Source organism: Numenius arquata, chromosome 14 (genome assembly GCF_964106895.1).
Source record: "Numenius arquata chromosome 14, bNumArq3.hap1.1, whole genome shotgun sequence".
Lineage (NCBI taxonomy): Eukaryota > Metazoa > Chordata > Aves > Charadriiformes > Scolopacidae > Numenius > Numenius arquata.
The window spans coordinates 11,533,450-11,554,026 of record NC_133589.1 but is presented as its reverse complement, the minus strand read 5'-3'; the positions used below and the strand labels follow the sequence as shown (position 1 = coordinate 11,554,026).

Sequence of the window (20,577 nt, the reverse complement as noted above, 5' to 3'; positions counted from 1 at the left end):
GCACACTTACCTATTTACACTAAATTATGCAAATAGCACCATGCAGCTTACAGGATGAAAAATAAAAGCACTGTTACCTGCAACTTTATATTTCCAACTGGTAGCTGCACTGCAGTGGTAGAATTCGGTCCCTGGATAGATAGTGGAAGGAGCAGCTGTGCAGTTCCTTGGGTAGTTAATAAAGCTTGAGGTTGAGCAACAACTGCAGTTTGCGGCTGCCTCTGTGGATTAACATAAAATTGAGAAATGGCATTCTGAGCTTCAGCTTTGGCCACGGGTATCTCCTGCTTGATAACAACCGCCTTTTTGGCAACTGGATTCTGGCCACTAGTATATACCGATTGTCCTAAAGAATGACTAGCTACAGTTACAGATTGACTTGTACTAGAGCAGTCAGTAAGCGCATTTTCGTCTTTGACAGCAGCACCGAATTGCTTCTGTTCCAAAGCAGCTGAGTTACCAGAAGCCTGAGACTGTTGCTGTTGTCCCCGTTTTTCAACCTCAAGTTGCATTTTCAGTACTTCCACGAGTTTTTGCTCTTGTTCCAGTTTCCTTTTGAGCTCTTCAATCTGCTTTTCTTTTTCTTGAAGCTTGCGGTCCTTTTCTGCTACATCAAACTCCATGGCTGAGATGCTTCCACTACTGCGATTTTGATTATCATCACTCATATTTGCTCTTAGTGGTGAAGTACTTAAGAACTGGGATGGCGACATCATGGTCATCATTTCTGTGAAAGTATCTGCCATACTAGTATCATCTGTGCTTAGATTAGATTGTTCTGAAGGAGAGGGAGATATAGGCAAAGGAGAGCTAACGTTTTCAGTATTTACTACTTTGCAGCCAGGTCCAGTAGATGGTTTTTCTGGAGGGAAGCTGGATATTGTATTAGCCACTGGTTTATTTAGTGTTGCAACAGGAAATGCCACAGTCACTTCCCCAGTGTTACCTGTGGCCCCAGTAGAAGTGGTTACTGTAACAGAGCTACTAGTAGCAACCCCATTGTTATTAAGATCTTGATAGGGTTTCAGACGCTCAATAAGATCTGTTTTTGTTCCAGACACTGGCAATCCCCTCAATTTCAACTCCATTTTAAGCTCCGCTACCTGAAAGAAAATAAAGCATGATAGTAAAAAAATAAAATGTGAAAACTTACATACATTGTACCTTCTTACATCTTTGTAAGAAAAAATTATTTTTCAGTGTATTCGCAAGTTATTACACCTCTTGGTTCTGACAGCACACATGATCCATGAGCACATTTCCATGACCTGCTGCTGACTTTCACTGTAAGGCCAAAACCTCAGTAGTGTTCAGTTGTACAATGAAAAGTAGCAAAGTTATGCTGATTTTTCATATATATTCAAAATGGAAAAATGAACATACAGCTCCAATTCTGGGCTAAAAACCTCTGAAGCAAACCTGTAGGCAATGGCAGCAGTGCAGATAAAAGCAGTGAAAACTAGCACACTGAACCCCTTTGTTACACTATCAAGACAGATAGATCTATTTCTGAGAAATTTTATCAGGTCAGTTGGATGATTCAATAGAACTAGTAAACACAAAAGGCACTCTCTTTAAGTAGCAACTGAACAGTTACAGCTATGTGCCATCTGGGTTTCTTTTACAAACATAAAAAGTATAAGCAGTCAAAATTAATCTAATTTCTGTTAGAAAAGTGTTCTCAATTTTCCAGTAAGCTTACAGACAAAGTCAAGTGCAAATATGTTGAGTATAAATTAATTCTGTAAAATACCAATTTAAAAAGAACAGTCACAATGAATGGCTTCTGCATACACCACATCTAACTGTAGTGTTTGGGCTATATGTATATTAGAAGCAACTCTAAAAGAATAAAAAGTATTGACCTCAGTAACAGTTCAGTACTTTGTCAATCTAGAATTTCAAATTACAGGTCTTCATGATTTGGAAATGATGAAAAGTCACAGCAATCCATTTGCATAACATCTGTAAGACCCACAGCAATTTTATGTTAAATAACTGTCTACCTAACAGTGATTATCAGCTGTTTCCCATAGTCTGGTATCCTCTACACTTGCTTGAGAGCTCATTCCAATTTTTCTGTTTTTCAATGATGCATTTCTGAATTCTTAATCAGAACTGATTTAGATGATTCAATGTTAAAACCACCACCAGCAGGTCTGCAAATATGGCTCATGTTACTGTTACCACATTAGCAAGAATACTGATAAATTATGTAAAAATGTGTAAGTGAACAGCTTTAATCACTGCAAAGCACAAATTCAGATATTAAGTATCTTAAAAAGTTAATAGTTAATAATTTAAAATTTGAAAAGCTTATTTCAAACACTGTTGTTTGGATAGCATTTTATAGACTTGTTTGATACTAAAAGATAGTAATGTATGGTTATCAATTAAAACCTGTCTTGAGAATATGATCCTTGGAAACCCCTTTTTTATCCCTTCAAGAGTGAAAAAATACTGACTCCCATCCCTCAGAAACCCAACACCTTGGCAAAGGAAGAGAGAAATGGATAAACTACCCACTAGATGTCCCTGCTCCTCTGCTCAGATTTGGCACATTGGTTTAGTTGCTATTGAAAGGATCTGAATCTAACCCCCCCCAAGCTGCTTCAGATTCATTTTCATTAGGTCCCTTACAGTATTAATTCCCGTTAATGTATTTCTGAAGGAAGAAAACCCTATGCAACACCTTCAATTACAGTTTAAACAGAGTTTAAACAGTTATCTATAACTTCAAGAAGCTTTTATGAAATTTAGCATTTATTTTCAGGTAATGTGTTGAACTCTGGTAAGAAGATCTCTTATTTTCTATTCTCTATTACTGGTGTTATTCTGTGTTGGCTTTATAGCAGTGACCTCTCTGAATATGTTATTATTAGGGCATCTTTTAATTCATATTGCTTAACTAAACCTCTTCATTTATATACTAAAATTGTGATGAGAAAATTACTGTTCCGGTGTTTAAATCTGCCTGCGCTAAAACCTCACATGAAGTGCTCCTCATACTTTACCAAGGTATCAAATTATGTACCTATACATCTGTCTGAAATACTTCTTCCTCTTCTAATTCTTTGGGAAAGAAATGTTATTTCTAGAACATATGCATGTGAAGAGGCTAAAACAAAGCAAATATTTAAGTCCAGAAGAGTTGTGTATGAAAACTTTGACAACCTTATTCTAAACAGTTAAGAGGTAAGGACAGTTTTCATTGGTAAATGATATCAGGGCTTATTCTTGACAGTAACAGTTTGCAAGTTATGACCTGTAGCGATGCAAAGTAATGGACAAATCCTGCTCATTTTTTACCTTCAAGTCATCCAAGCTTGAAGGTAGAGGTCCGGGTTTCCGGTTGGGAATATTACTATTCTGCCTTGGTGAGCTGGCAGCTGATGTCGGTGTGCTGTTGTTCAAAGTACTCAGTGGCGTGCTCCCGTTGTTACTCTGTTTGTCATTCAGTGGCCTTCAAGTGATAAGAAAAAGGAGGACAATGTCAATGCTAAATATATTATGTTTTCAATCACGCAGCTGTGATTCTGAATCTAGTGCCTACCAAGTTAATGAAAATAATTAATTTTTTATACAAATACTTATTTAACATAAAACATTACCATTAAATATTTTTAGTAAAATGGCACAAAGAAGAAAACATAACAGAGTAGTATGTTGATATTTAATATTCTCTTCAGTTAAGCATACTAATTTATGCTTCATAGTTTTTATTATTGTCATGGCATCCCTGAAGGATATCATGGACTGCAGAACCCATTATAAAAATTAATCATCAGATAGGGAAACTAACTTACTTTTTTGTTTGACATCAATAAAAAAACCTCCACAATATTGAACTCTGTGTATCAACCCTACACACATGTCCAATGTTCATATATATTAAGGACCAATGTGAAGGTAGTTTACTCTGAAGATGACACATTTTTGTCAGCTCTACTCATAAGAAGAATCTCATACAAATAATTGTAAAAAATGTAAAAATGCCATAATTTACACTAGGTACCATAAGTCAGCTCTTTTACTTCGTTCAACTGTTTTATGAAGAAACATTTCAGAAATGTCAGTAAATGGAACATAAGAAGCGTGGGTAAGCAGGCAGAAACATCTCCAGTCCAAATGTTAGGATACATGGTAATTATAAATATAACCACAGATGGTATCTTTAACTTTTCTAGCCTCACTTGCCGAGGAAAAATAACTCGGTGAAAACTCATTTAAAAAAAAAAAAAAGCAGTTGAAAGTCATTTGAATTTAGGGTTGTGCAACTGTGGCATGTTACACTGTAGGCACTTCTAGGAAAAGATTGGTCGTAGATGGTGAGAATGAAACTCTGCAGATAGTGCCTCATTCTGCTATAGGTTACTGGCAACTCCTTAGAGATGTATTTTTCTGACTGCTTCTACATATAAATCAGAAAGTATACTTACACTTCTCACTGTAGAGAGTGCTAAAGATCAACACTGATGAGGACCTCGTATAAGCATTAGAGATGAGGCTATAAACAATATACAAATTTTACCTAATTTAAAATAACTGTTTCTTTTTATTCGTAAACTGCAAAAACGCCATCTCTGAAACTGATGTAAAAAGACAATAACAACACAACAATAATATGTGTCTTTGTAAAAGCCATCGTCTGTAATATTTGAGTGAAAATAGTGTCAAAGCTTTCTTGCTTTTGCGTAAATGCTTTGAGTTTCAAATATTCATCTGATTGGAAAAAACACATCTGACAGGTAGGAGGTTCTGTTTCTATGTCACACAAAAATAACTACGATGACTGACAGGCTTATCAGACTTCAGGAGTATTTTAACAAGAGAACCACCTCATCACATTGTTAATTGAGGTAAATAATAGCCACAGTGATGCACATTGCCATTTAAGTTTTCTTGGGTTCCAACCGTCTCTTAACAATTGCAAAACACATTTACTTCTAAAGTATGAAGTCTATAACTGATGTATATATCTTTTCTTTAAAGGACACAAACAATGCTTAACGTACTTCAGCGGTGCAGGTAGAATTGTCTGGTAGTTGTAGTGTTGTTGCTGTTGGCTCAGGATCTGCAGCTGCAAAAACAGTTGCTGCTGCTGTAGCAGACGAGCATAGTTGGAGTCCATCTGTGGCTCATTTTTCTCACCTTTCTGATCAGGTGGAATATACTGATGATACTTCAATTTTTTCACCCTTGGCTTAGGTTCTTTACATTTCTTACTCCGATGCTTATCATTTGGGTTCTTTGGGTGGCTTTGCTGTTTATGGACAGAAAAGATTGAAACAACAGACATCTGATTTACGAGCAGTTATGCAACATACGAAGATAAAGTGTACAGGAGCGCAGTTGCTGAATACAATTATCCCTGCAAACCTGCCCAAAAGGATCACTTACCATCCTTCAAAAGTTAACGTACTCCAGCTGGCTTATACAGTGCACAAGAAGGGGTCATCAAATCACAGTTTGTGAATGTTTTTTTAATAGATGGCACAAATGAAGCTAAGGGATTCTGCTAGCCATGACCCGTCATTGCAAAGAGGCATTCTTAAACAGGTAAGTTCAAAGCCACTTAGCACTTTGTGTAAGCAAAAGCTTGTATCTTAAACTCCGTCCGTAAACACTTGCAGGTCTGAAGTACTGACAACAGGTCTAGATTAAAAGCATGGACAGACAGTGCTATAAATTAGAGGATTACTCTTATGAAGGTTTCAGCAGCATCCTTATTAGCAATACCTACACGTGTGATAAAACTCTCTTCCTTTACAAACTGTTTGAAATTATGTTGAATGAAAAGCTGAAGACAATTACCTAGTCATACAGAAGTATCAAATCAGAAATCCTGTATAGATCCATGCACATTTATTACACAGATAACCTGTTTTGGGGGATATCTGAATTTGTCATTAAGGTCCTGCATTAAGTAAGCTGGTACAAGTGCAGTGAATTCATTGGATATAGCCAAATTTATACTAGAAATTGACTATTAGAGGTCATCCTTGTAAATTTAACCAAGAATTAATTTCATGTAGTTAGGTAGGAGCCTACATACATATAATCATTACACAGCTGAAGACCTTTGTCAAATTGCTAAAATGAAATGTTATACACATCTTCTAACACAACCCCCTCTCTAATTGTATTTGAAGAAGTTTTCCATGCTGCTGGCTAGGTCAGTGCAGAAAAGAGAACCAAGTACATTGTTCTGATATTCAAATACAAGAATATGGTAACTTCGCTCACACAGTGCATTCTGCTTATACAATAAATGAACTAAGAAAATAGTTGCAGAAAAGGAGCAATGCTGTTCACCAGTTGGGTTACAGGTAGACTATGAATGCGGACCTCTTGAAATAATCAGCTAGTCCCTACAACTGCTAATGGTTGATCTTAGCATACAAAATCTTTCAGTCAACAACACAGTACGTTCTCATGAACACTAATAAAAGTTGTTGTTAGTTATAGGCACTATAACGCTATTTGTGTATTTTTTCATTAAATATAGCATTGGAAAAGGACATAGATTAAGAACATAGCCCTCAGATGCCGTTATTACAGATACCTACCTTTACTAACGTCGGCCCAGGCTTTGGTGCAGATACTGTATTTGTGGTCAGGGTGGTTGTAGCAGTAGAACGTGTAACATGCTGTTCGATTGTAGAGGGAGTTTTGAGAAATTCAGGAACTGGAGAGGTTAAAGGTGGATACTAGTATTAAAAAAAAATATAAGGAAAAAGAGAAACATTAAAAACATCCACCATCTGAATAATTGAAAAAATGTGAAAAGGTTAAGATAATTTACTATGATGTCAAATTCACAAAATATTTTTAGGAGGAATGGCAAAACCAGAACTCATCCATATACATTTTGGCACACTTACTGCAGGTAAGATAAACTGGTTTCTTACCTTGACTTCTCAGTTTGCATTTTAACTACTGCATTTAAATGTATCCAAAATCTGTTTTTACTAATACAGGATTTACTTCTAGTTTCACCAAAGCAAAATAGTAATTGATTCTAATATCAATTTTTGTAGTATCAAAATAAATATTTTTTCAATGTTAACTTTTTAAAAATTATTATTGTTTTTTTTTCTGCAGGTAAAAAGAATGATAACTGAATGGGATTTATAACAACATACAAAGAAAGCCCTCAGGAAGGGCTTTGTTTCAAAGCCTTTATACTATTGTTTTAATTTGCAGAATTATTTTCTCCTTTTAACATACAATAAAACAAATAAAGAAATATCATGACAACATTTTCTTTCTGTCTTTCTTACAAAAATCATAAAAAAGAGCTGGAAGGACCTTCAGAAGTAACCTCACCCATTCAGCTCAGGAACATTTTACTGAAACAGCTCCTCCTAACATGTATTTGTCTCTGGTTGGTAGCCCAGAATCAGATTAACTAATCTTAACTATAAAATTGCAAAATTATTCTAGAACTGACAGCTGTCATTAAAGTACTTTTGCTCCTGGCATAAGGATAAAAAAATAAATCCTCTCTTCAAGGTAGTCAGTCAGAATTACAGGAAAATTTACGTCAAATAAATTTCTTTTCTTGTTAGCATTACCAAGTTTCAAATATGAATGCTTCTAGAACCAAAGAATTACAGTTTTTCAGAATATAATTAATTTCTATACTTTTATATGCAAGTACAGAAAAATATTTCAAACAAAATTTTATTAATTATAAATAAAAGGAGAGATAAGGGTTAAAATCATTAAAGGAAGAATGGAATAGATTGTTAGCAACTGTTAGTAGAGCCACCACCATTTATAACTCTGCTTGAAGCAATATTAAACTTTGACGCTAGACACACTACATGTATCCTGAAGCAGCCTCCTGAAGTTACACTGCTTTATCACTATAGAATTGAGGCCTTCATTATTTTCTATCTGAAGTCAGAATCTTGTGTACACAGGAGAATCTTGCCACCTAAACTAGTACTGTCCGAAAAGCCTCTTTCATAAAGGTCGAATGTCAACGTAGGAAAATGAACTTCTTGTTTCAGAATGATCACACAGCAGCAGAGCAGATGTATTTTGAAGAGACACTTCCTATTGTATTTTCATGGCAACCATACCTCTGACTGTGCCAGGAAGTGCATTTCATCTGTATTTGACTGCTGGCACAGTTATAGGACTGTATAGGTACAATCCAGTGGCCTGAACGTTACTGAGTTTGTTCCCTTGCTGTTACATCATGTGTGTAATTTCTTTTATAAACTTGCGAAATTCCATATAGCCTTCAGACTCTTTTATTATTATTCTTTTCCTGGCACTGCTACGCCTACCAGAAAATTCCCAAAAGCTTTCCTACATAATAACCAAACTTCACTGAGCTTAACTTTGTTAAACCAATTTTTTTCTGTGCTGAAATTGTTTTCTGATTTAAAACCTATTTCCTTTTGTAGTCAATATCCCTCTGGTGAGATGTAGATCCTGTACATAAACAGATCTCAGCCCATGTGTTTCTAGCTACACAAATGAATTTTTATTCTTTTCTCATAGAAGGGATTTTTCATTTTCTGATCATCCTTTCCTGTTTGAGTTAAAGTTTTCTTTAGTCTTTTTTTTTGGATATAAGTAACTGGAATGTATAGGATATTCCATATGGGGTCTCACTGTATCCTTGTGTTGGCATTAACGCTTCTACTGGAACCATCTCTTCTGACACACTTGGAATTTTACAGAGGAAATACACAGTAGCTCACAGTCACTGCACCCCAACTGTATTCCTCCTCAGTTTTCTCTTGAGTCAGAATCCCCAGGTTTCCTGGGGAATAATTTTCATGGGAAGGAGAGTTTTTCTTTTTAAGAAATTTTCTTTCTTATTTATTAATAAATTTATTATTTATTAATAAATAAATAATAAATTTATTATTTATTAATAAAAAGAAAATTCTTTTTAAGGAATTTTTCTTTTTAAGAACTATTCCATTATATTGGAATTCCATTCCTCTCTTAAAAGCCAAATCAACCAGTTCTTTCTGCATAACAACAATCCAACTCTGTGCTGACTATGCCTTCCAACTTTTGTTACGCGACCCATTCTTATGTCGAGGTTGTTAATGGTAACATGAAACCAGAATGTCCCCAGATCACTCCTGCAGAGCACAATTACCAACTTCATTTCGACCAGATACTTCCCTCTTCCTGTCTTATCTCTGCTAATCTCTATCTTCTCCAGTTTTGCTAGTGTTTAATACCATACAGTATTAAATCCAGACAGATGAGATTAGTTGCATTTCCATTGTTTAAGAAAAATATTAGATCACCTAGCACAATATTCCTTTTTCATAAAAGCCCATCCATTTCCCTTATATTCCTATCAGTAAATACCCTTTTTCTTCAGAGTACAGTCTAAAACCTTACATTCTAATGAAGTCAGATGGGTACTTCTTAATTAATTTCTTCCTGTGCTCTACTATTCTTCCATGAGATTGTACCACAAAGGATTTAAATCAGTTTGCTAAAAACAGTTGGTACACATTTTGCAACTTTATGTCCTGGTTCTTTTCTATTTCTGGGATGGCAATTATCAGGCTGCCAGTCTGCATGCACTAAGCTCTCCAACTGTCACTTACAATTAAATTATAATAATTTTCCCTTCTATCTCAGTGTTTCTTTTATACATTTATACATTTTGCTGCAGCTATAGCTGGTTTGCCACAACCTATCTAAACTGTACCGTGGTTTTGATCCTCTGTAGGGCAGCCATCCAGAGGAAAAGCTGATGCTGCTTTACTAAATTGCAAGATTCAGTATACCACGGCTAGTCACTGAAACATTGCACACGTGCCTGTCTTGGGGTTGTGTCAGTTTATGGTGTCAGGCTAAAGATATAAATGCCTCTATTTTTATATCCAACTTCGAAAGCGTTTGCTCTGGAAAGCATCCGATATCTACACAGTATCTGTTATTTGCTGGACTTGCATAAGAATTGGCAGAGGACTTTAGAGGGACTTACCCTTTAAAAATGAGTTCTGGATACTCTGTTCCAACATATTGCACTCCTCTTGCTATTAAGTATAAAAGGCTTATTCTAGTTATAGCAGTAACATTTCAAAAAGCACTTAGTTTTTCATTGAATCGGTGTCATGCACAGTATTACCAGAAAGCACAGGATTCTAACAATTTTCATTGATTCTGAAGTCCCATATAAAAAGCATTTTAAATGTTTGATACTTCAGCTTATTTGTTACATAATCCTTTACCATTCATCCTTCTGATCCTTCCTGAACTGCAACAAATAATTTGACTTCACACATACTGTTTAGTAACCCTTTCTAGGCTATGAAAACAGGCTATAATGACAGCACAACAAAGCTCTTGAAAATGGAAAAGTTAGTTACTTTCAAAAAAAAACCAACAAAAACCAAAACAACCCCACACCCCAAAAAACCCCACCTCCAATTCATATTGCTTGGAACTTATAGTGTTCAACATTCTCCCCTTGCCATAGAGTAAATTACTTTTTCCTTGCATTAGTTTTTATCCTAAACTACAAAGGATTAATGGCTACATGAAATACAAAGCTTTTTACAGACTTCCCAATTTTACCTGCAAGTGTTAGATGAGGCAATGACTCATGCATATCATTCACTTGACAATTTTTTAAATTAAAAAGCCTAAATTAACAGGTCTCAACATCTTAACTTGATTACTTCATAAAGTAATGTAAAGATTATTTCCTTTGAACAGATCTTCTGTTTCCAGTTACAGACAGTATGATTTCTGGACCTTTTCTTCTAAACGCAAACAAGCATCTTGCAGGTCAGCAATCCACAGTGAATTTATTAAGAAAATAGACATTATGTTTTGTCTCATCAAGCAAAATACTTCAGCCATTTTGAAGATAACTGTTTAATGTCTTCAGAGTTGTGTACATCACAATTTGATCTGTTTAGAGTGGTGTGGTTAAAATGCCTAATCCTTACCAGATGCAAATACATCAAGCAAAAGCAAGTTTTAGGTCATCAGTCAACGAGCTGAAGGTTTCTCAAAGTTATGTTACATCCTCTGAGGCCTGGAAATATCTGGAGGAGGAAGCTTTGAAAAGAACTCTGGCTGCACTCCTCCACCGTTTTCAAAACATTCTTTGTATTTTATGTTGTAATAAAACGTAAAATTTGTCAGAGGAAATTAAAAGAATGAAGGAGCAATTTCCCAGACACATCTCCTGTAGAGACATGCCGTGCTGTTATTCTTTATTTCAAAAGGACAACAAGGTAAGCATCTGTTTTATTCTGCAGAAGAGCAGCTTTGCATTTTAGATCTGTGCACAGAAGCGGCTGTAACGTATTATGAAATCCATAAGCAAGGATTGAAGTTCTTTCTGAAGTGCTTTTTCAATCAAGTTCAAGTGCTCTGTTATTTTGTTGCTGCAATTGCATATCTATCTTATGCTTCCTACTTGAAAAGCTTTTGGCATGTATTGCTTTGAGTATTTTTATTTAACTCTCCATTAGTAACCTAACTCTTTACTTAGGAATCTAATTTCTTGTGGTTTGTTTTCAATTTATTCAACACAAATTATGTTCTCTCAACATGAAACCAAATCCACATCTTAACCCGTATGTTAGGGAACAATGAAATAAAATGGATGTGCTGTACTTTGTGTCCAGCATTGGTTTTGAGTATGAACTTTACAATACTTTTTCTACCTATTATAGTAATAAGAAAACCAAGGATAGTACTTCCAGATCCTGAACTACTCTGTTGTCAAGTACTTATGGTCACTAAGAAAATAACATCTTTGGAGCATGAACAATATTTATCTCATATTTAACTTTCAATTTTACATCACTTTATACAGTAACAACTCAATATTCACTTCTGTCTTATCTTTTGTTCATGTCTTAATTTATAAATTGCAGCACAGCTCCCTGTGTAGAGCCCTGGCTTTGCTATGAATACTCAGAGATTTTAAATAAATAAATAAATAAATTTTCCAAAAGAATGCTTAATTAAGCAAAGTATTGAAATAATTCGAACTGCAAAATTATGCATCTTTTTCTCCTTTGTGTAGTGGAGAAAGAGATGAAGGAACACTCTTAAGAAGTCCTCATGAAAAAAAAAAAATCCATTATAGTTACAGTTGATCAACATTAACCTGAAGAATAGTACACATTTATAGTAGTACCATTCACATATTGGTCAAATTTTGATACTTCATTTTGAAAGAATTTAAGAGTGTATTTTAATGTTTGTGTTATACAGGCTAAAACAACTTGGTTTTACAAGGTACAGACTTGCATGAAATGAAACAATTTAAAGTCCTAAAGCTTTTGAATTTCCATCAAATTCACATTTTCTGCTCACATTAATACAAAACATTTCAGCTAATAATAAAAAAATGACATTACCGAATTTTGTGTGTTTGCTTATACATGTGTGGTACGCTGATAGCAAGTACACAAAGCTGGGTGCAACGTTATTAAACTGATGTCATTTGTATGTCACTTCATATATATAATACTGTGATGAAAACCCAAGTCATTCCACTAAATAATTTATTGAAGTGTAAACATGAATAGTGTAGTAAAATGCATCAATCTAAAGCATAAATTATTCTTCTGTGATAATACAGCTGCTTCCATCTACGTACAACAGGAGAATGGGCTTACTGGGAGAAACAGTAGTTCAGGCTCAAGGGCTTTTTTCTAGCACACACAATTGCTCAGCATTGACACACGGCAAAATTTGTGTTACTCTTCACCACATAAATACAAACTAATGGTTCCTCTAGGCAAGTATAACTCAGAATATAAGCACAATTTCATTTACTTAGCTCTGCCAGCCTCTAATGAACAAGCTGTTAATGAGCGAAGGACTGGAGATGAGTACTGTTAAATCTGGCTAGTTTGGAGTTTGCTGACCATTCAAGCCAGTTGCCATCAGACAATGTATGACAACTTTGCTTGCCTTTCCCTCCACTGGAGCCTTCACTAGGGTCTCTTTGTCTGTCCAGAGAAAAAGATCCATGAAAGCTGCAGAAATCTAGCTAAAAGCAAAGCCGCCTTCTCTTAACTGGGCTTAAGTTAGTGAGTTTAAAATTACTAGCTGAGATATGACAGAAAACATAACAAACAATCTATTTAAGCTAAACAAAGTACTTTTTAAGTAAACACATATATCTCATTAACGAATAAACTTACTGATTAACTCAAAGGTGAAGATAAAGACCTGTGAAGCAAGCACTTTACAAGATATTTTAGAAAGCATCCAGATAACTGTATGATGATTAGGCACATAACCCTGTGTGTTCAGTAGTGAATAGAAGATAAAAGAAATACATTTGTAGCATATGATGTTTGTTTCATTACTGTTCTCGCAAATTATTTTACAACAGCATTTTTATAATTTATTTTAAAGATAAAATAGGCATGTTACTGTCCATTTCAAATCACAAAATTAATTGTAAGAAGCGTTCTCTTTCAAAATTCCTTTTTGGCAACTCTTGTGAAAACAGTCAAGTGTTTTCATTCAAATCCACTGTTCTTTAATTAAATCCTCACACATTTAAATGCTCTACTATAAAGACATTCTATCTGCCACGGCAGACTTAGTTACTTTCCTTTCTTTGTAAGTAACACGAGAAAATACTAAAAACCTCACAGAAAAATCAACATAAAGGTTATTTTCATTTTTTAAATAGTAAGTTCCTTAGACAGTATTTTAAAACTATAGAAGAGAACATTTAAGTTATACGGGAAACCTTATTTTTTATGGACTTTTCTGAAGATAATGGAACTGACGTCAACTGTTGTTGTTTCAGCTAAGTTTAATTCTAAACGAGTTCAAGACCCTGCTCAGAATGAAGACAGACATTAAGTAATCAATAACAGCTGGAGTAGACCATGGATATGACCTTTTAAACGACTTCTGGGAAAGCTACAGATCTTCCACGGACCATAATGAATTTCAGTGAATTTATGGCTTTACTACAGTCTACAGGAATTTCATCATTGCCAGCAGCTAAGCCAGGATTCTAATCTATACACTCAGAAAATAGTCCCAGACACTGCTTTGCAATAGCAAATGTACTCATTCCATGTGAAACTACACCCCATTTCTATAGTGCCAGACCAAAATCATACTGTGAAGATTTTGTTTCAACATTTAAAAACTGTACCTGTGTTGACGTAGGAGCATTTGGTGTTATTGGTGATGGCGAGTCACTTGTTTTTGGCTCACCAGGGGAAGCTGCTGAACCCTGGGATTCTTGGCTGGCTGGCTGGTCTGGTGATAAAGCATCACTGCTGTCTTCATCAAATGAATAATCATCCAAAGCTTGAGGGTAATTCTCTTGTCCAACTGCTAGAATGTTTAAAAAGAAACAAGCAAAACAGTATTTTTTTTAGCCACACAAATTAAACTTAGACATCGGTGGCAGAATTAGCTAGTTGATAGAAAACTATCAGTTTTCAGCATAGTCTAAACATATGGTATGTAAGTATTCGTTGTGTTTTTAATATGACAGCCATATTAAATCATATTCAAGGAACTGATAAAACTAAGTGCATAGCAGAAATCGTTTCAATAAGAGATTAAAAGCTATGTTCAACATATGTGGAGTGCACACAGACACCTAGGACAGACTGAGTAATGGCCACATACGTTTGATCATTTTTTAATATTTTTACTAAGAAACAAGTAATTTCAAAGACAGTATTATACTCCAACTATAAAATTCTAACAATTTCAAATAAAATTGGATAACTAATTAAATGATGACAGAGTTCAGGACTCAGAAGCTGAAACAATAGTAATAATCCTTGAGTATGTTTTCTTCTAGTGAACTTTACCCTCAAATTTTCTACAATGCCATATAGGTAACAGACAGAAGCTGTGGGACTTCTACTTGCCTATAATAGCTTCTTTAACGCTGGAGTCTACAGGAAGAATATTTTTTTCTACCAGTTCCATAGGGCCAGGCCTCTGAGCAATCTTCTCATTCAGATCATCTGCCAGCCGAGCTCTCTTCAGTTTCATCTGAGTGGCTTGTAGTGAAGGCTCTGCAAAGGTCTCTAAAAAGATATATTGATTTAAATATTCTGTTCCATCTTTTCCCAATTTCATGACAAACAACATTGTCTTGTCTTTACAACAACCACTCCACTTTCATCAAAAGCAGGCAAGTACTATTCTGAAAATTCTCAAATTAATAAGCAAAAATAAGATTATACGAGTAGATGATGTTCATCCCCGTGATCTTCTATTAAAAATACCCACCTCTTTTTTTAACAGCAGTCGTAAACATTTGTATAACGTCCAACAATAAAGCAGGGAATATATAAAATAACAAACGCTGATTATAATCTGAAGAGAGCATTTGCTGCTTTTATGGTTTACCGGTGTGAGCTATGGTAAAGGTTTAATTCATCCATTGATTTTTGGATTCTCTCTTGGCAAACATTTTAAAAAGTTTATTTTTCAAAATAGCTTCCAGTACAACTTTGAGTCTTCAAAATTGTATTTCAATGAAAATATGGAGATAGTCTGTCAATATGGATGTGATCTATCAATACAGAGACTCCTATCTGGGTTTAATATCCAAATGTATGTTTTAAAAACTAATGGCTATTGAATTGACTTGGATTATGGTTATTTGGTAATTTCTGTATTTGGTAAGATTATAGTGAAACACAGTAATACAGCCCCATTCATAAAGAGACTATTGTTTCAAATAACCTCAGCAACCCGGAAAATAGCAAGGCAGGGTAAAAGTCAAGTTTATTAAAGGTTGTTTGGGGTGATGATGGTGATGTACAAGACTACCAGGGTATTTTAGGATAAAATTATTTAAGTAAATAGGTAAAAACTGAAGCGTTATATATACAGTATGTATATACACCATGGTATAATTACCATTATAGAATAAAACCAACATGCAATTGCAAACAATTGCACACAGCTGAGAATACTTTCACTGCTATAGATGTATCTATTATTATACAGATTTAGAATACTGTAAAAGTAGAGAAAAAGAACATATAAACCTTTGGGCTTTGATATGAATGATTTCTAATTCAGTTAGAAAACAGTGCGTAACAGAAGTTCCTTCTAATAGCAGCTTAAAAGGTACATTCAGCTGGGTACATACCTTCGAGGATGTGCATTCTGACCAGCTCAGACCGGTCCGGCCTGCTCCGAATCTTGTGCTTCAAAAAATTTTCAGTCTTTAAAGAAACGAGGAAATAGCATTAACTACTGTTTACTAGAAAAATCATAGTAGTTTGATAAATCACTGATGTCCAATCAATGAATATTTGTAGTTGCATTCGGACAGGTGGAACTCACTGTTAGAACATGGGCAGTAGCGGGGTTTGCTTTGTTTTATTCTGTTATCTGTCAGTTAAACAGTGCTAATGAATTTCTGTCTTTCCCAAAGAAGTTGGGAATGTTTCTGTATTTAATCTCATACCACCACACAAAATCACAATAGATTTGCTACAGAAATGCTGCACAAGCATAATTTACCCAAGGATTCTGTCCTTAACTGGAGGTAGCTACGTATTACATTATGATCATAAGCATATCCCCCACTTTGACCTCTAAAAAAATTTTAAAAGTTCCTCTTGGATTTGACAGCAATATTTTATTTTAACGAACTCTTCCAAGAGTACATGCACTCAGAGAACTTGGTATCACATACAAGTGACTATCCATTTTCAGATGTTAATAACAAGTTACACAAAGCGGTTTACCCTGGCTCGCTCCAGGCTCTTTATCTGCTCATGGAATGCAGCTGGACTTTTCAAAGCTGTGAAGGGAGAGTAAGAGTTAAATTGACAGGAAGTGATTTCCATAAGAAATACCCTAATCAGTGCCTGTGTTTAACACCATCTCGGAGCTGTGTTTGCAACTGACCAGGCTTGTATTTGACTCATGCTAGCTATAGTCCCGTAGATTTAACAGAAAAGAGCAACACTCCTATACAGAATACTTGGAATATTTGATTTTAAGAGATATTACCATGTAACACTTAACTTTTTCACTATGTACACCGGGGTCTATTTACCAAAACTGTCCCACAGTAGAAATGTTATGAGGTAAGGTTCGGAATGCCAAAATACTGTTGCATTTATCCCACTGGATTTACTATCTGTCCCTACTTCATACTTGCTGTTATAGAGGGAACTGGAGTGTCCCTTAAGAACTATTTTGCTGATTTTTAAAAAAAAAAATTGTAGAAGCTCTAAATGTTCAGACTAGAAAACAGAATGATGGTTAGCTGCTTAATAGCCAAAAAGAGTGAAAAACATTGTTCAGCTAGAAATAATATTAATTGTAGAGTGCTTCATCTCAACTGGATTGTTGAAAGGAAGTGAAATGGCAGCAGGCATGATCCACCTTATTTGCCACACTTCTGGCAGAGACAAGATACTGCAAAACAAAATCTTTAATGCTTTTTGACAGTTTAGAAGTTTTTCCCCAGGCTCCACTCAAAAAGAAACAGATCATTTTTTTCTTGAAGATAATCAACACTACAGACCTGGGAAGGTGAAGATGCTTTAAGCAAAGCAATCTGAAGTCTGCTGCATACTCAGAAACCTTGAAGAGGAGACTAACTTTAAGATACTGTACTCTCAAGGTAGAATTCACCAGTGCACACTGGGCTATTCATAATAACTTGACATAATTTTAATGTTTTCAATGGCTGGGGCTTTTGTTTGTTTAAGAAAAATTGTTTTTCACAGTTGAATCTTTTGACAACTTGGATAATCTTCAGCTCAGTCTCATCCTACACTGTCCACTGAGGGATTCTCTATGCTTTCTATACACTCCTCGTTCTGAGGCCAGGCTGATCTCCAAAACAAGTCAGAAGAGCTTCTACAAAACAATTAGCACAGTCATTGGGAGCCCAAGTGGAGGAACACCAAAACATCTCTAAGGAAAGAGTTGAAGAGTTGCAGTTGAATTCTAGGCCACTAAATACCTGTATTCAAGGGGACCCCTCTTGCAATTCCTAAATTGATTTTAGGTATCGTAAGTGCTGCTGCTGAAACAACCACCATCTCTAACAGACTGAAATCAATAAAGGAGAAAATGGGCTCTGGCAATAAAGTGCAATTGCATAAAGCGTGCCAATTACTTACTTTCAAAATACAAGTGCTGTGAGTTGAGACATACAAATGTAACAAACATCCAAATTTACAAATTATTTGCTTGTCAAAGCACTGTGATCTCCAATTAAATTCCAGCAGTAGAATAGAGTTAAAGATAAAAATGAAGAACTCGTAACTTCTTACATGGCTGCCAGGGATGGTAGGTAGCCAGGCCAAAGAGTCAGAAGCTCAGTATAACAGAATCCTGAAAAACACATCTCCAAATGTATTTATGAACTTGGTGATGTTGCTGCCTTAACGAGACACTTCACACTAAGGTGATCAGCAGCATCTTAACTCTTCCAAAGATAGCACCTAAAGGCATTAATTGAATTTTTACCGTTATATAATATTTATTCCAGAAGAGAATACAAGACTTGCACCAATTTGGACAGTTTGCCAGATGTGGCAAGTTGATCAGGAACTTCTGGCAACTGAAAAAAAGTGTTCTAAAACCAAAACGGTTTTCTAAAAAAAAAAAAAAAAAACCCAAAGCCAATTCCATATTCTTGGAAAGGTATTCATACTTAGAAAGGCCTAGACACAGAGCCTAGACTTCTGCATTATGTCATAAAATCCAGTGTACGATGCCCAGCCTAATCCTCTGCCTCACGCCCTGTAACACCACAGCTACCACCATGCAAAACGTGACACAGAAAACATGTCTGTTGGCGCATAATCCACAACTTCTTCATATTCTTTGTTTTGTTTGGCAGTCCTTGCCATCCTGCTCTTTAAAGACTGCTGGCTTTGTTATTAACGTCCACTCATTTATATAACTCAATTTATTTCAGTAAGATTACTCATAATTTAAAGAGAGAAAACAAAAAGAGAATCAGACTATGTCTGGAAATCCTTATGTTTTCATCACAATGGCTATTTTAACTGAAACATTAGTTAAGCATGATGAATTTACTTCATGCTCATTTAGATTACGAAAAGGATCCCAAAAGTCTTTCCAAATGATAAAGTTATTTTTAATGATTCTCACATAAATGCTTATCTTCATTATTTTATATACTCAGCTATAGCAATACAAATTACTAGAAATAACGTAAGTCTTACGTGGCATGATGCCCTGGTCCACCAGCTGTTCTCGCGTCCGTCTTTGTTGTAGCCTCAGCTGAAGTACTGATAAAAGAAAACAATCATTCATTCATATGTAAGTGTACTATCCCTCTCAAAGTACAAAAAAACAACATCAAAAAGGTACCAAGTGTTTCAAATTTAGAAGTATTTTTCTACATGTATTCAGACCTGACAGTTACCTCTGAAACACCTATCATTAAGGATAAACTGCTATTAACATAGTTTGGAACGATTGCTTCCAATCCCTATTTATATTGGAGTTTGCCACTTTTTGGTGACATCTGATAAAAAGACTGTATTTCATACATACATTCAACTTTTCCTACCAGCTAGGCCTCATAACAGATATTAGGTATACATCTAAATCTAGAAATATGCTTTTCCCTTTGTAACACTACTCTTAGATAATAGATTCAAGAAAACATAGCGAGGTATAAAAAGTTTATGGTATAAACTGCAACACCTAATGTTCATATAGCCTTCTTACATGTCTTAAAACAATCTTACATCACTACACTATGCTGAAATAGAAATTACATTGGCAGAGCATTTTAAAAGAAACACTGTATTTGTCTGGTTGATCATATTTGCTTAAGGATTTCTTTTTTGAAAAGGTAAAAGCTTATTGCATATTTAAATAAATCTTGCTGAAACACAAAAAACTGAAGACAACTGAAGATTTTACCTGTCTTATTTAAAAACACCAAAAAAAAGTGATACAGTCAGGAACAGACGTTACCCTCTCTCGGAACATGTGAAAATGCTGCTTTCCTCATTGAGATATGTGTTATCATAGTTATTTCAAGGATGAAGTAAATCCAATACTGTCCAATTTGGAAAAGTGTTTACAGTTTCAGAAGTAACTTCTTATGTTTTGTTATATTTTGTAAAATGTATAAAGGTTCTCAATTGACTGTTACTGTAAGAATCACCAATGTGACACAAATTAATTACTGTACCAGGAACCACACAAAACCTAGGGGAGGGCATAGACATAAAGGCTTCACACTTTCAAAGATTAGGGCTTTTTTGTAAATGTTCCCAGTAAAAGAAGTTGTTTGTTTCTTGTCTTGTTCCCTTCCTCTTGTAGCCATTACCCTAATGTGAAACTTCATCTTTTGAACACAAGATGGTAAAGAAAAAAAATATTAAAAAATGTAATATTTACATTCTTAAATTCTGCCTTGATAGCCTATTATGGATGTATGATTATGACACGCTGTTCCCATTGTATTTCATGAGGAAGCAAAACAAACTAATGCATTGTCTAAAACATCAAAATGAATGTAATTTCTAAAAAATTAGGCTAAGGACAAAGTTCATTGTTTTCAGAATTTAAAAGGAACCAGCTTATTTCCTGTTCTACAGT

General features: G+C 35.1%; 1 protein-coding gene across 2 annotated transcripts in view; it reads right to left on the bottom strand.

Moving 5' to 3' along the window:
• MRTFB (myocardin related transcription factor B) overlaps window positions 1–20,577 on the bottom strand; it is a 64,122-nt gene that overhangs the window by 16,182 nt on the left and 27,363 nt on the right. For both annotated transcript variants that reach the window (XM_074158816.1, XM_074158817.1), the window contains exons 2-10: window positions 19,185–19,250; window positions 16,719–16,774; window positions 16,115–16,190; window positions 14,877–15,038; window positions 14,144–14,328; window positions 6,570–6,710; window positions 5,016–5,263; window positions 3,310–3,463; window positions 78–1,103 (exon numbers count right to left, since the gene is read on the bottom strand). In XM_074158816.1, coding sequence (XP_074014917.1) covers window positions 78–1,103; window positions 3,310–3,463; window positions 5,016–5,263; window positions 6,570–6,710; window positions 14,144–14,328; window positions 14,877–15,038; window positions 16,115–16,190; window positions 16,719–16,774; window positions 19,185–19,250 — 2,114 coding nt within the window. The remainder of the gene's footprint in view (window positions 1–77; window positions 1,104–3,309; window positions 3,464–5,015; window positions 5,264–6,569; window positions 6,711–14,143; window positions 14,329–14,876; window positions 15,039–16,114; window positions 16,191–16,718; window positions 16,775–19,184; window positions 19,251–20,577) is intronic.